The sequence below is a fragment of the Zonotrichia leucophrys genome, chromosome 4A, assembly GCF_028769735.1.
Source record: "Zonotrichia leucophrys gambelii isolate GWCS_2022_RI chromosome 4A, RI_Zleu_2.0, whole genome shotgun sequence".
In the NCBI taxonomy this organism is placed as follows: domain Eukaryota; kingdom Metazoa; phylum Chordata; class Aves; order Passeriformes; family Passerellidae; genus Zonotrichia; species Zonotrichia leucophrys.
This window is the reverse complement of record NC_088174.1, coordinates 14,588,609-14,604,128: the sequence shown is the minus strand read 5'-3', so window position 1 is coordinate 14,604,128 and position 15,520 is coordinate 14,588,609. Positions and strand designations below refer to the sequence as shown.

The 15,520-nt window shown below is 47.7% G+C and overlaps 1 protein-coding gene across 2 annotated transcripts; it reads right to left on the bottom strand.

Annotated features, from left to right (window-relative positions):
* Positions 1 to 1,598: 1,598 nt before the first annotated feature.
* On the bottom strand, positions 1,599 to 14,253 carry LPAR4 (lysophosphatidic acid receptor 4). 2 transcript variants are annotated; one of them, XM_064712685.1, is made up of 2 exons: positions 13,746 to 14,253; positions 1,599 to 3,887 (listed from the first exon to the last, which is right to left on the bottom strand). In XM_064712685.1, exon 2 carries the CDS (start codon positions 3,732 to 3,734, stop codon positions 2,688 to 2,690), a length of 1,047 nt encoding a protein of 348 aa, XP_064568755.1. In that variant the 5' UTR covers positions 3,735 to 3,887; positions 13,746 to 14,253; the 3' UTR covers positions 1,599 to 2,687. The 2 variants fall into 2 exon arrangements, with proteins under 2 accessions (XP_064568755.1, XP_064568756.1); XM_064712686.1 differs by lacking the exon at positions 13,746 to 14,253 and adding an exon at positions 12,807 to 13,387.
* Positions 14,254 to 15,520: the final 1,267 nt, after the last annotated feature.

Below are 15,520 nucleotides of genomic sequence, written 5' to 3'. Positions count from 1 at the left end.
CAAACCCCACAAACTCTGGAATCTCTTCTTGCTTTGCAGCTTTAAAATAAGATTTCCAAGCTGGCAGTTGGTTGTGGCCTGCTGAGAACAAGCTGAGTGTAAACAGGTTTCTCATCTCTGTAAATCTGAATTAAGCAGGGCTTTGCCTCAGAGAAGAGCACTTTCTTATATTCCAAATATTTTTCTTGCAAGTAGGAAGATGATTTTAGGCGCAGGGTGGGATTCTTGGGGCTGTCCTGGTCTGGAGTTGGACTTCCATGATCCTTGTGGGTCACTTCCAGCTCAGGATATTCTGTGGTTCTAAATGAACCCTCAGTTTTTTAGTGAATCCTTCTCACTCTTGTTCCTTCTCTCTCCCACCTCTAGAAAAGAAGTTTTTTAATTAATTCTTCCTGCTCTTTTTCCTTCCCTCTCTCATCCCTAAAAATGCAGCTTGTGTCTCATTAAGTTCCTGCCAATTCCTGGCAGGGTTTGGGATGGGGTGCCCCATTTCTCACAGAGTTTGGGGTGTGTCAGAGCTGCTGATGCTTCCCCAACCCTCCTCTCTGCCATGGGATGAAGGATTTGCTCCTTAGGGAGAGCCCTGCCTGGCAAATCCCTCTCTTTGCCTTTTGGTCTGAAGGGAGCAGCTTCTCTGAAATGCACACATTTCATGGCAAGGGTGGAGATGGGCTGATCAGCCAAAGGAAATATGGATTTTAAAATTCCCTGTGGAGAGTTTGGGTGCAGTAGGAAAGGGGGACAGGCAGTAAAAGTGACAAGGCACTGGTTAAATGGCAAATATTGCTGCTTCCTAAAGCCCAGCTCATCCCTTGGGCTGGAGGTAAACCTTTCCCAGCTGCTGACAAATTCCCTGTCACTGCCTGTCCCTTGTCCTGCCACACTGACCTCATTCCACCAACTTTTTTCAATGATCTCTCCCTGTTTTCACATTCTTCTGCTCCAAAGTGCAATTGTCTGTGGGTTTAATCTCCAGAAAAGCCTCCCAGGCCAGTCCTGTGTGCAAGTTTCCAGTAAATACTGCTGTAACTCAGAGATGAAATAGAATATTTTTGGCTGCTCTCATGCTCTCTGTGCCTAATGAGTTGATCATATGCTTTGCTCCAATAACTGACATTTTAGGGCTGAAATAGAATCATTTTTGGGGTCTCTCAACCTTGGTTAGCCACTGACTTCTTTATTCAAAGTGAATGCAGTGCTAAATAAATATTCCCTTGGAAGCATTAACATTTTACAGCTGAATTCTTCTCACACTTAAACCTCTGTTGCTTTAAATGATCACATTTGAGGTGCTGCTCTTGTATCTCACGAGGCTTCATCAGAGACACTTAAAATAGAGTTGAGTGGAAAACATCTGCTCAATTAATAATTTGTCTCTTTTTTTTGGCAATAATTCCCTAGAAGTAGCTTTGCCATGGTAATGTAGATTGCTGAGCTAACAAATTGTAACTTTATATTTTTTTCAAATGAAATTGTTCTCCTCATTTCTGTTTCTTACACTTAAGAATGAACCAGCCTGGGAAGGGCTGTAGAGCTTCAAACACGAGCCAAGAGCTGGAGAAAGGAACCAGGTGGTAAAATGCAACACATACAAATAATTAATTTTCCATATATTTCTGTAATCTATAAAAGGAAAGGTAATAAATTAATTGGAAAACAAGACAAATTGCTGTAACCAGCTAAGAAAAGAGTGCAGCAAATTGGTTTTTGAGTTACCTTGAGGCCCTAAATACCCATTAAACAATCACAGATCCTCCCTTAGTTGGGTGCTGTGACAATTCTTGTCCATATTTCAGTGGGATCAGCACTCCTGGGCCTTCAGCTGCCTCACCTTCTGTATGGGAGCTTTGCCCTTGGAAGAACTCTGGGGTTTCAGGCCCTTCTACCGCTGACCTTACAGTCCAGCCCTTCCCAGAAATAATCATAAAATCCCCTGGGATTTAAAAGCCCAGGTGCAAGAGATCATTAATGAGCTCTTTACTCCTTCCCAGAGGTGGCATTAAAAATAATCAAATAAATTAAATGACAGCTTAATCTGATAAAAATGAAACTTCATCTTTCAGAACTGTAGTAATAATTATCTTTTTTTTTCTTATTATCTTTTCTGTCACCAAGCAACTTTTTTTTGCCTAATTGCTAAACAATTATTTACACTTCAAACCTCTCCATAAATTCCAGTCTCTAGGAAAACCAGGCTCTGCACTCTGGCAGTGGAGTAAGGAAAAGCCACAAGCTTTTATTATGCCTTTGTAAGCAAACATACATATTGTGGGAAGTTACTGAGTTAACATATGAGGATGAGGATGCACCTGCAGAAGGCAGTAATATTGGCAGGAATCTCTAAAAAAATGAAATTTTCTATTTCCCAACTGGTCCCATGTCAACTGCTGAGGGGGAAAAATGCCAAATGTTGGCATCTTCTGGTTAAAGAAGCTGTTCTGTTCCCTCCTGAGTTGATGCATGTGTTGTAGCCTATCCATAATCTCCAAAGGGAGATCCATTGGGATTTTCACACTTTGTGTTCACCTGTGGAACATGGTGGGACCATCCCAGTGCGAGGATCTGTCGTCCCCCAGCAGCTTTTCTTCATTAACCCCACGTGTGAGCCCCCATTTTCTGGAGCTGCTCTTTGCCACGTGGTGTTAATCAGGAGTTAATGGGGGGTAACTCCCTGTGTAAACATCTCCCTAGAAATGGGATTCAGATGTGGGATCTCCCCCGTTGGTGATGGCCTGGTCACTGATCTCATCCTGCGGCGCCGGCAGCGCCGTCTTTGTGAGCGGCATCTCTGTCTTGAAGAGAGAATCCATTTTGATCTGGGTTTTGATGTTGAAGGACTTCTGGAAGGACTCGGAGGTGAAGTAGTAGATGAAGGGGTCGAAGCAGCAGTTGAGGGTGGCGATGCACAACGTGATGGGATACATGGTCCTGGCAAACCTCTCCAGGGAGCAGTTGGCGATGGCCTGGGAGCGCACGAGCGCGTACAGGAACAGGATGGAGTTGTAGGGGACAAAGCACACCACGAAAATGGCCACGTGCACGATGATCATCTTCAGCACCTTCTCCTTGTTCGTCCCAATCTGGGACAGGGTGGCCGGCTTCCGTAAAGTCCGGAGAACCAGCGAGGAGCACGTGAGGTTGAGCAGCAGAGGGATGATGAAGCCCACCACCTCAATAAATATGGTGATCTTGGACAGGTAGGTTTTCCAGATCCTTTTGGAGAACCCTTCGAAACAGGTGGTGCTGGTGTTGGACACGTTGGTGGTGGAGAAGAGCGAGGCCGAAATTCCTCCGCTGAGCACCAGGATCCAAACGCCGGCGCAGACGATGGCGGAATTCCTCCGGGTGCGGATGGTGCGGGAGCGGAAGGGATACACGATGGCCAGGAAGCGATCCACGCTGATGCAGGTCAGGAACAGCATGCTCCCGTAGATGTTGGTGAGGAACGCTGTGCCCGAGATCTTGCACAGGCTGTCCCCGAAGGGCCAGTGCCTGTTGAAGTTGTAGAAAATCTTAAAGGGCAAAGTGAAGACAAAAAGCAAGTCTGAAACCGCCAGGTTGGTCATGAAAATGGCCGTCTCGCTCCTCATCTTCATCCGGAAGAGGAAGACGAAGAGGGAGGCGCAGTTCGTGATCAAGCCAAGGATGAAGACCACGCTGTACACGGCTCCGTACAGGTTGTACTTGAAGGAATCATCTGTCAGGCAGGTATGGTTGTTGCTGTGGTTTCCCATGCCAAGTCTGGGATGGGCTTCCAAAGGCCTTCAAAGTCTACTTCAGTGACATCCATAAAATAAGGCAGGGAGCTCGTCCCTTCCCAAAGGAACGCATTCCAGGGAGGTGGCTGGACTCCTTCCTACCACATCTCCCTCATGGATCCTTTCATCCTAAAGGAGAGAGAGAGAACCTCCATCAGTCTTGAACCAAAGTGGCTGTGCAAGAGAAATTCCCAAATTAATGGATGTGCAAACTACAGCAGGAATTAGTTTTCAAGCCAGTCTTTACAAATTCCAGTATTATTGGGGTTTTTCACAGTTGGAGATGGAACTTACTGAATTTGGCCTTTCCTTTTCTTCCATCCCTCTCTCATCCTCCACTTTGAAGGAGAATGATTGTTCTCTGGTCTATGGAAAGTGTCCCTGTCCATGGCAGGGGTTGGAACAAGAGGGGCTTTAAGGTCCTTTCCAGCCCAAACAATTCTATGATAATTCCAACATTCCCCTTGGAAAGGTTTTTCTTTAAAATCTGAGATGGAATTGGCCCGCTATGTTTGGAAAGAAATTGAACAGAATGAAACATCTGAAATTTTGCCCTAAACCTGTAACAGGAGGAGAAAAGATGAAAGTTGTATTGTTTGCTTTAAACTGTGCACAAAGGTGAGTTCTATGGATTTTCAACCTTTTGTGATGCAAAAGTATTAAAAAAGCCCACCAATACCTATGATAAAGAAGAGCTGCTTTGCCTTTTTTTTCTAATTGAAAATAGAAGCATCCTTACACATGTTTTCCGAAGTGGAAAACTGTTGTAGCTCAGAAATATTTACCAAAAACACTTCCCAAAGCCATGTTTCCCTTTTTTTCCTTGCTTAAAAATGTCTGCAAATATGGTATTACTTCCAAAAGGAATTTTTTTGCAAGTGTAAAACTTTCCCAAGAAAGATTCCTCTAAGCTGTACCAACAGCTGCTTTTCATTCCTACTCTTTGTCAAGGTTTGGAATGTGAAATTTGGGAAATCTCATGGACTACACTCTTGTAAGACTCTGTCCCAACTCAACAAGCTTTGGAGACACGTGAAGTGAGCATGTTTTTACTTGGACATAGGTGCTTCCTGAACTCCCTGGATCATCTCTCCTGGCTATTTTAAGTATTTTAATGCCTGTGACAATAATCCCTTGGAAAGTCTCCTCAAGAAAAGTCATTCTGGAGCAAGGAGGGTTTGTGAGTTGGATCATGAGCTCAACACTTCTTGGAAATGTGGAGCAAAGCTGGGTCACGAAGGGAAAGACCTTTTCCTTACAAACTCCAGCCAACCAAATAAGAACTAGTTTGGAATCTCCTTGTAATCTAAGAAATTTAGGAGCTACAACTGGGAGTAATTTGGAGGCGAAACCCTTGTGAAGAGTGGGATCCTTTCCAGAGTGAGCCCCTGACAGAGGAGTTTCAGCTCCAAACCTGTCACTGAGTTGTGTTAAAGGTTGCAATGGCAACATATAAACAAATAAAATGGAAAACAAATCATGGTTTGGAGACAATTTGGGATTCCAATTATCAAAATCAGATGTTTTCTGTATGTTTTCCTCCTGGAGTTCTCGCATGCGAGCTGTCAGCCTTGCTGGTAAAATGGCAAGTGTTGGGAAAGCTGGGATAGCCACGGCTTTGCTGCAGGGAAGGGGCAAGTTCCTCACCTGGGAATGCCTGGAGACCCACAGGCTTCCCAAAATCTGGTGCTGTGCCCCTGGGAGCAGGCAGCACCTCACCTTTGCACCTGGCAAAGTGACAAGAAAGGAGGATGCCCAGATCTGCCTTCCCAGATGACTTCATCCTTTGGACATCCAAAAAGATGAATTGGAACTTGGAGGTCTCTCCTGTGGAGATGTTTTTCCTACTAAATTAATGGTTAAATGAATTTATTGGAAAACAAGCTAAAAAACTGATATAAAATATTTAACTTTATGGGAAGGACTGAGTAAAATCTCAAATGTGGAATTGAACTCGCTTTCTTTGGATCTGTGGTAAAAGGAAAAAAGGAAAGGTCTTGCCTGAAAGTTCAAATGCCTTTAAACACAAGTTAAGTTGGATTGGAAAGCTCACATGAGCTTCAACAGGAATAGCTGAGCCTTGGCTTAACCTTCAGCCTAAGGCATTAAATCCTTGTCTTGGAGCTCCCTCCCAGTGCAGACATCCCTGTTATCTCCATCAGGAGTTTGTGTTTATGCTGGAATGTGACTCCCTGGGTGTGTGAACCCCAGGTGTGCCACATCTCCTGGTGCAGGGTCCCCTCAGAGGGACTGGGTGTCCTTGGAAACCTCACACAGCCTGGGAGCCCAGTGGGAACCCCACTTTCCAACCTGGATTTTGGCAGCTCCTCAAGAGCCAGGTCTGCAAGGTGCCTTTGGAACTCTCACCTTTGCTGCTGACCAAGTGTTGCCACCAGCCTGACCCAGATACTCCTCACACAAGAAAAAGGATGCTCCATCACCTGACTCTTTTCTCCCTGCTCTGCTCCAGACAGTCCCAAGGTCAAATCCCGTTTTTTCCAGTGTCCAATCTCTGGGAATTGCCTGCCAGCAATTGTCTAGTTAACTTATGGGCTTTAAAATACAGCCTGCCTTGTTTACCTATGGAACCCTGAGGTGTTTAAACAAGCTGACAAGTGGCTTTGAAACCCAGCCATGTGCTTTAAATTCTGTAGGACGAGTCCACAGATTGAGTTTTCCCAGTGTAAAATTCCCTTTCCTTCCTTTCCACTATGGATTAAAGCAGTGGGATGCTCTTCATGGACACCACTGCTGCTGCCTTGCTGGGAAAAAGTGAAGCAATATATTTTTTAAAACTGAGTAAATACAGGATGACAAAGTAGGGTTTTTTATATTTCAGGCAGAGCAAAGCTTTAAATCCTATATTTCAACTGGGGGCCAGTCCAAGAGGGGATGAATGTAATGCAATAAACCCCCTGTTTAGTGTGATAAAATTCAGAATATTCTCTCTCCTAGTAGGGATGGTACCAGCAAACCTCCAGCCATCCCTCACAAAACCCTGTAATTCAGAGTGAGGATCAGCAGAGTAGCTCCAGGCTTTGCTCTTTTATAGTAGAAATATCCCATCCTCCATGGACTGAAAAGAGAGGAAAACTTGGTGTTACTTCCTATGGTGGCTGAGTATCCTGTTTACAATTCCTGTATTTCCTCCTCCCAGCACCCCAAGACACCTCCAGACTGCCAGACTGCAGCTCCATCCAGAGGAGCTGTTTGTCAGAACAGGAATTACTGCAGGGAAAAAACAAATTTAAAACCAGCCCTGTCATTCCATTATCCCATTGTTCCTGCTCCACACTGATCCCATTCTCCACATGTGCAGCAAGCTGAAGTCAGAAAAACACCAGCATGAAGTTTGGGGCTGGCATTTTTGGCATCATCACATTTTCTTTTAGTCATGTGAGGTGTCAGATGAGTGGAACTTTATCAGTCTGGACGTGAAGGACACCCTGGGTGTTCATTTGAGCCCTGGCTTTGGGAGGTCTGGCACAGCCCTGATGGGAAAACCTCCCAGGGCTGAAGGATCTGTGCTGGATTATCGTGGTGTGTACTCAGGTTATCTCTTAAATCTTGAGAAACAAAGCTTTATAGGTAGAGAAGGCAAAACCTGCAGGACAGTGGGGTCTGGGGGGTTTCTCTGGGTTTTCTCCCAGGTTATGGCAACACTCCTTGTGTTTTGATAGGGTCTCAGCCCCCAGCCTTGGAAATAAATAGGGATTTTCCTGGGGCACAGCAAGAGCTTTATTTCTACCTTCTCCTGGCAAGAATTCCATTCACTCCAGGGTGTGCAGTTCCCTGCTCCTCACCCCATTGCTACAACACCTGTGGGATGAGTAACTTACTCCCACCACGGAGCCCAGGGTTACAGCTGTACAACAAACTCAGCTCTGCAGCTTCTTGGCGTTTATTTCCTTCCTTTGCTCCACTTTAATTAGGCAGAAGGTACAAATAAGGGGTTTTTTTTTTGTGGGGGGATGTTTGGGGTTTTGGCAGATTTTTGCAGAGATGATAATTCTGTGTAAGTCTGTAGGGCTTGAGTTCTGTCAGACTGGTGACTATAGATAAAATAAGTAAACTGAAATTGTCTGAATAATTAAAATCAAAACTATTATACATTTTTTAGAAACCAAAACCTTTTTCTGTATGAAAAACTGAACATCTCAGCTCCTGCAATGGAATTTCCACTTACTTCGATATTCTTTTTTCAGTAAAAGTAGGTTTTGTTCAGGGAGAGCTCTGAGAGTGTGAACTGGCAGCAGCTTTAAGGACAAACCTGCAGTCTGGGGCAATCTGGCGGCAGATTTTTCCCTGTTGGAGGCTGCCAGGGCAGGAGCTGGTGCTGCACTCTGCTTTCCCAGCAGTGTGGGTTTATGGAAAGCTGGAGCAGCTGGAGCAGGTGATGCTGGATGTGGCTCCTCCAGAGAAAGGTGTAGGGATGGGAAATAGCTTGGGACACCAATTTTGGGGCTGGGCTCAGCTCGCTGAGTGCTGAGAGTGCTCCATGCTGGCAGATTCCCAGTTCTCTGCCCGGTGCGGTGCGGTGGGAGCAGGGGAAGGCCGGGATTAGAGGCCGGGAAGCGGAGCAGCTGCCTGTAAACAAAGCTCCATTGACGATCCCGAGCGCTGGGAAGGAGAAACGCTTTAATCTCTTTCATTTCCTAATCCTAAGTGATGTATTGGAGAACAGTGGGGAAAGAGCAGACACAAGTGGGACTTTGAAGTCCACGGAGGTTTGTGGAGCTTCAAAGCGCCATTCTCGCCCGGTTTATCGGAGTGAATGCCCGGCCGGTATGCCGGGCAATGGGGACGTTTGCGGGTGATTAGCCTAAAAAACAGGGCAGGAAGGCTCTCATTCATGGCTTTGACACTTATTGTGCTCAGTGTCACCGGACCTGGCAGGCCCCAGCCCTTGCTGCGGGTGCGACATCGCCTGCTGTACCTGTGGGAAGCTGGCGTTGGGAAGGACTCGCTGCAGTGAGGTTTCAGCAGATGGTTTTTCAAGGAAAAACCCCAAACCTGGGGGGCCTGGGGAGGCATCGCCTCTCACTGGGCCGGGAGTGAGCGCAGGGATGGGGTGGGAGCCGCTGCTGTCCCCTGGGCTGGCCTGGGCCTGGGCTCCTGGGGACCCTCGCATCCTCTCCAGGCTCAGCATCTCCTTTCTGTTGTACACCCTGATTCAATCCTTCTCCAGGATGGAGCAGGGAAGGAAACCTGAGCCTCTCAGCCCGAACCCTAAAGGCGCTCTCCTTTTTTCTCCCTTTTTCTTTTTGTTTTTAATTGCTGAGCACCGCCGTTGTCTCCTCACTGTCCTCTGAGACTTACAAAGCATTTCCTGCTCGTGGTGCCTTCTCTGGGCTGTATCTGTTTTGGATTGAGCTAATTAAAATGTTTCCTTCAGAAGAGATTCGCGAACTGCCTTAGCCCACATTCAGCCACTGATCCTCAGGGCATGACTCTCCTTTTGTTTGCACTGGGAATGTCTCTCTCCATTTACATCACCCTTTAACCCTTGGCGTGCTCTGCCTCTCCCCATCCCCAGCAGCCTCCGGAGGGGCTGGGCCGTCGCCAGGAAGCGATGTGATTCACCCCAAACTGCTCGGCGAAGTTTGCATTATTTAACACTTGTAAGAGCGGCTTTTTGCCCGGCCTTTGGTGCTGGAGGAGTGAGGGAATGCTGCTCGTTTGGAGCCCCAGGGATTGCTGGATAATGGCAGAGCTGTGTTCAATAGGGAAGATTTAGATGCAAAGGAAAGCTGATGAAGTGCTGAAAAGCAGAGTTACCCTGTCTGACCAGGTTGTTTTCACCCAGGAATAATGTTTGTGGTAGAGGTTGCCGTGTCCTTGATGTAGCTCTGGTTCATTACAAAGTGTGGCTAAGAAAAAAAAAAAAACACAACATAAAAAAATAAGAGACTCCTGTTTCCCTGAGCCACTGGGGACTCCAACAACAGGCCTGGGTTTATTTGCTCACAGCTCCAAAAGATTCCCAGTCAGCAGCCTGCCCAACAAGCTGCCTTTCTTTGCTTTCCCTGACACAATTTCCAGTGGTTCCTCGGCCATTCCTTGGCTTTTTTGGCTCCTTGTTGCCTTTCCTCAGCTCCTCTTAGCCACCCCATCCTCATCCCCTTGGGCTGGATCCTCTGCACTCCCTTTGCTGAAATGGGAGAGCTGAGAACTTTCTCCTTCCATTATCCAGAAATTATGGACTTTTTTTGCCTTGCCTTGCAGCAAGAAGGTGCCAGCACAGCAGCACAAACACCAATTTCACCTTGGCAGGGTGGCCTGGCTGGAGGGGCTGTCTGGATTGCTTTGGGTGCTGGGCCAGTCCATCCATGGGGCTGGATAAAATCCGTGTTTGGGACCTTGAGGGATCTGTGCCCTGCATTATTTACTGCAGGGCCTTGATCTAACAGGGCTTTTTTCTCTTTAATGGCTTTTTCCTGAGAGGAAAAGGGGAAATTTTGAGGATTGTAGAAGATTGTAGAACCAGGACGGTTTGGGTTGGAAGAGAACTTAAAGCCCATCCTATTCAATCCCTGCCATGGGCAGAGACATCTTCCACCTCCAAGCCTTGTCCAACTTGGCTTTTTCTGTAAAGTGGTAAAATAACCAAGAAATTACTCCACAATGCAGAAATATCCAATCTCAGCTACCAGCAAAGTTCTGCAGTGAAGCTCCTTAGAAATCAGATTTCTAATTATGAGGGCAAGGCAATGACATTTTGGCATCATGCAAGGGCTGGCTGCTGCTTTTCCTGCTAAATATGGTTATATCCATCTGTAAAACATGCTGGGGATGAAGAGGGTGAGTTGTCTGCAGGTTCAAGAAAGGAAAATGGGAATATTATGAGAGGAAAAGAAGAGGTCTGCTGTGGCTGTGTATTTACAGCATCACAGGGTCTCACAGCCTGATGAGCTCATGTTTTGAGCAGAGAAAGGATCTGCTCTGCTGCCAGAGCACACCTTTGTCTCAGGGCTCAGGGACTGATGAATGTCCCTTAATTTCACTTGCCAAGATAAAGAGATCTTCCTCTTCCTACCAACCAAACACATCACAAATAATCCAGCAAGTTTTCCTGCAGCAGGGTCAGCTCAGGCTGGTCTGGCTCTGGAGCAGGGTGGATCTTTACCCCTTTGATGGGGCTGAACTGGGAGCTGGTGCAGGAGGAAGCCTCGCAGAGCCACTGTCTGCTCTGGGAATAAAGAGCTCCTCTTTTCAGGGAGAGAATTTCCCTTCTGTGGAAAGTGGTGGCTCCCCTTCCCCGGGACTAAATCGGATCCTTATTTAGGGAGGAGGAGCAGAGTGAGGCTCTGCACGCAGGCTTGACCTGGAAAGACCTGCCGAGGGTGGCTGAGTGCTGCAGGAGCCATCAAATGAAAGAGATTAAAGCCTCTCCCCACCCTGCCCTGCCGGCTCCTTTGGGATCCTGGAGCGCCACTCCAGCCACACAGCCCTGACCAGTAACACCCAGACATTGGGAAATATCAAAATCCCAAATGTGCTGTAACAGGGCGAGGGGCAGTGGCACGGATGGATCATGGACATGGCATCCACCCAGATGGCTCCAAGTGCCACAGTGACAGAATCCCAAACGGCTTTGCCACGTCCCCTCCAACAGTGCACCCTGTCCCCAGGATCTGGCCCAAGCTCTGGATGAAACTGATTTAATTCCTGCTCCTGTGCTCCAGCCATGAGGTCACTCACTGCTGGAGGACTGATCCATCCTCCAGCTGGGAGAGCATCCTCTCCCTGCCCAGGGAATGTTTCCATCCCTCCTCCTCAGCAGCCCCAGGTGCAGCTTTGCAGTTTTGGGCCTCATTGCAATGCCCTAAATGTGCAGAACTGGGGCATTTCTTGTGTTTGTCTGTGTGGAGCTGAGCTCTTGACCCTGGAATTTGGAAGAATCCGATTTTTATCAGTTGAAGAGGATTCTCATTTTTAGCCTCAAAGGATTCCATGGAAATGTTTGTTCAGCCTCCTCTCCCATCCCCTTCCTCCCTCCTCTGTGTTTCAGGACTTTCTTTTAAAATGCAGAGGCTTTGAACCCCCCAAAGTACCAGGGTTTCCTGCCTGTTTTGTTTTTAGGGAATGCTCCTAAGGGCAAGAAGATGGAAAAGTACTACAAGGGGGGAATGTCCTTATCACCGAGCTGTGAACTTTGCACTTCCCATCCTCTGGATTTGACTGTTCTGTTCCTATAGGGCAGCAACACAAAAACCACACACAATTGTCTCCTCTCAAACAATGATTTGGGAATGTCATTAAAACCTCCAAACTCTTCCTGCAAATTTGTCTGCCATGTGCTTATATTGTGTTAAATCCTCTCTCCTCCAAACAGCCAAATCTTTAAATGATGTTGTTCATCGTTCATTTTACTTCAGACACCCGGTTTTTTTTGAGCTCTCTTTGAATTTTTCTTATTGATTTTTGCAGCTTTAAAGGAGTAGATTTTAGCCATGAATGGAAGCCAAAGCAATAAATCGAAATTTTAAATTTTTCAGTATAATATTTATAACTTAATTTCTAATGTTTTTGTATAGTTTATACAAAAACATTAGAAATTAAACATTATAGTTTAACCAGCCCTCCATTAAACGAAGGTGAATGCCACATTTCTATCCAACCCATTATAAGCCTAAAGTGTCTTTATGACACTGACTACAAGTACAAAAGGAAGCTGTAACCAAGGGATCCTTTTCACAAACACACAACAAACAACAGGACAGAAAACTTCTAAACTTGTCACCTGCAGTGCCACAACGAGAATCTCGATGGCAATGGAGAATCGCGCTGGGAGTCAGAACCATTTCCATGCAATCTGGAGGAGCAGCTCGCACGGGAATTACTTTCCCAAAACTTGGAGCTCATCTTTCTGCCTTTAAGCAGCCCCAGCCACGGCAGGGCTGGAGCAGGGGGAAGGGGGAAACACCGCGGATCTGCAGTGAAACCCGGCGGGATTCATCCCCCTCATCCATGCCAGCCCTCAGAACCCCCGCCCGGGGCTGCCATGAAACCCGGCCGCTTTTCCTGCCTCGGCAAGGGGGAACTTACCGGGACCGCCACCATTCCCGGGGCTCGGAGCTTCCAGGGGACCCCTCCCTGACAGTCCTTTGTGTCCCGGGGACACGAACCGCGCAATTCCCACGCGGGAATCCCACTTTGTCCAAGTTCAGCCGCTCATCCTCAAACTCCGCGCTGGGCGGCAGCTGCCCGGCCTTTGTTCCGAGCGGGACCGGGGCTGCCGAGCGCCGCCGCTGCCATCGCGCCTTGGGAAATCGGGAACCAAGAATGGGCCCAATGTCTGGGCAGGGGCTGTGGGCAGGGGGAACTCCTGGGGGTCTCCATAGGAAACGCTTTCCATTGGGCAGGGATGTGTTATTAGCGCCGCAGCCCGCCCCGCCCCAGCTCTCCGCTGGGTCCCTCTCGCGGGGCTCTATCCATGGATTCCCTTCCAGAGCCTCTCCCAGCTCGGAATTAGCAGCTTAAGGACAGCCCGACAATGAGCAGCGCGGATTTCCTGAGCAATTAGCCTGGGAGAGCGTGCCCGATGGGAACGAGCCGGGAAAAGCTCCCCAAAGCTCGGATTTGCCTTCCCGCGGCCGTAATTGTTTTGCCTTCCAATTAAAAAAAAAAAAAAGTGAGGAGCAGAGGGGGGAGCTGAGAATCGGGAGAGCACTGGATAAGATTAGGAAACTGCAGAGCAAAGTTGGCCGTGGAAATAAAATAGCAAATATTTCCCTGGGCAGATTTAGAAAGGCGCTGTTTGTTAGGCTGGGGGTTGTTGTTTTGTTTTAAATTCTCCGAGGAGCTGACTGGAGCAGTCTGAGCTCTTGCCCTGAATCGCTGGATTCCCGCTGGAAAGCCGGTCAGCTTTCCTTCTCCAGGGCCATAATTACAGATACTCAGAGAAGCGTGGCTGCGTCTGCCTGGGAGCTGCCCCGCGGTGAATCTGCCCTCTGCCTAAAAACTGCTTCTTTCCCCCCCTCTTACCTTCGATATCAGCCCTTCAGGTAGGGACCAGGCTCTTCTGGCAGCAGCAGCAAGGCGGCGGATGGTTCATTTTATTCCCTTTTCAGCCCTCTCTGCTTCCATGGGGCTGAAACGCCGGGGCTGCTGCTAAAGCCCAGCCTCCCCCCTAACGCGTCTCGCTCGCATTGTGTTTGTCTCTCCTCTTCCTCCGCTCTCCTTGGCTCTCCCCACAGGCAGCCAAGGCCAGTAAACAACTCATTGTGAAGCCGCGAGCGATGTAATTCCTTGGGCCGGTGGCCACCGTGGCTGAGTCGCCTCTGCAGCGCACCCGGCTGCTGGCACGGGCTTTTATCCCTCCATGCAAATAACTTCCTGAATATCTCATGTAACAGCCCAGCAGCTCCGGGCTGCTCTGCCCCAGCCCCTGCGAGCCCCCGGTGCACCGAAACACAAAAACAGGAGCGTGGATTCGGAGCGAGAGCGGTGGCCGTGCAGATGTTTCCTGCTCCCGATGGGCGAAGGTCCATTTTGTTTGTTCGGTAAAAATAGAGGCAGAAAATGTGGGGGAATGGTGGCGGCGTGGCCAAAGGCATCGCTGTCCCTGAGTGTGGGGCTGGCAGAAGGCTCAGGGTGGAAAACCCAGCCAGTATCACCAGTACATTTGCACAGAAACACATTTTCGTGGCTTGTGGGCATTTTCAGGCGGCTGCATGGAAATGCTGATCCCTGGGGAGATGCGGCTGCTTTTCACACCCATTCTCATGCGAGGCTGAGACCTCTCAGTGGGAACCCATTGACCAACGCCGCCGCATTCGAAAGCTTTTTTTTTAGGGAAAGAAGGATATGGGGGAGCTGGGTGCTCTGACACAGATTAGGATAAACTCACTGAAACCTTTTCTCAGATTAACATTTTGAGTCTGAGCTTCAAAACTGCCCGGGCTGGGCAAACCCATCAGAGAGGAGGCTGATGGCCCCTTAAAGATTAAATGCACCATAAATCTTAACCCAAAACTTCTGTGCCTCTTCGAGAATTTAGGCAGAATGTGGTGATTGTGCCAACTTTGCTGCTGCTGGAACGGACCCAGGCAGCTGTGCCTGGCTGGGATGTTTGCTTTCTCTCCGCAGTTATTGGTTTAATTAAACTCTCCTGACAAATATCTTCAGCTGTTGGGAACGTCAAGGCCTGGGAGAACAACTCCTTAAAATGTTACAGGAGATTGGGAATGGGATTTATGCCCTTTGTGGAGTTCATCCTTCTAAACCACCGTGGTGATTCCAGCTTTGTATCCGTCCCTGGTTGCCATTAAATCCAGAAGTTGTAGTGAGCAGGTCATTCAGTCACCACTTGGTTTAGGATTTTTTTCCTTTTATAAGGAGCACTTTTTCTGCTACAGCCAGAACTAGAAGCTGGAAAAGTGCAATCTGTAGGTTGAGCCGTGATGGTGTTCCCTAACCTATAGAGATCACATAAAAACCTGAAAATTCCAATTTTGTCCCTACAGAACACAAAATTTTTGGTGTGGATGAGAAAGAAAACATCCCCAGAGCAATATAGTCCTGCTGCCCTCCAAGGCACTCAAAGTAATCCATGGATGCCTTTATCCTTCTCCTCCTAAATAGGGCAAATGTTGTGCTATCAGCCCACTCTGTGTATTTTCATTTAAATAAATAAAGTACAAACGTTTCCAACACAGTGCCCTTAAGAGAGGTTTATTTGCCAAACATGAAGAAAGGAGGAGGCTGCCTCTCTTCTTGGTTCCAGTTACAGAAGAGTGTTTGCTTTAAAATGGAAAAAC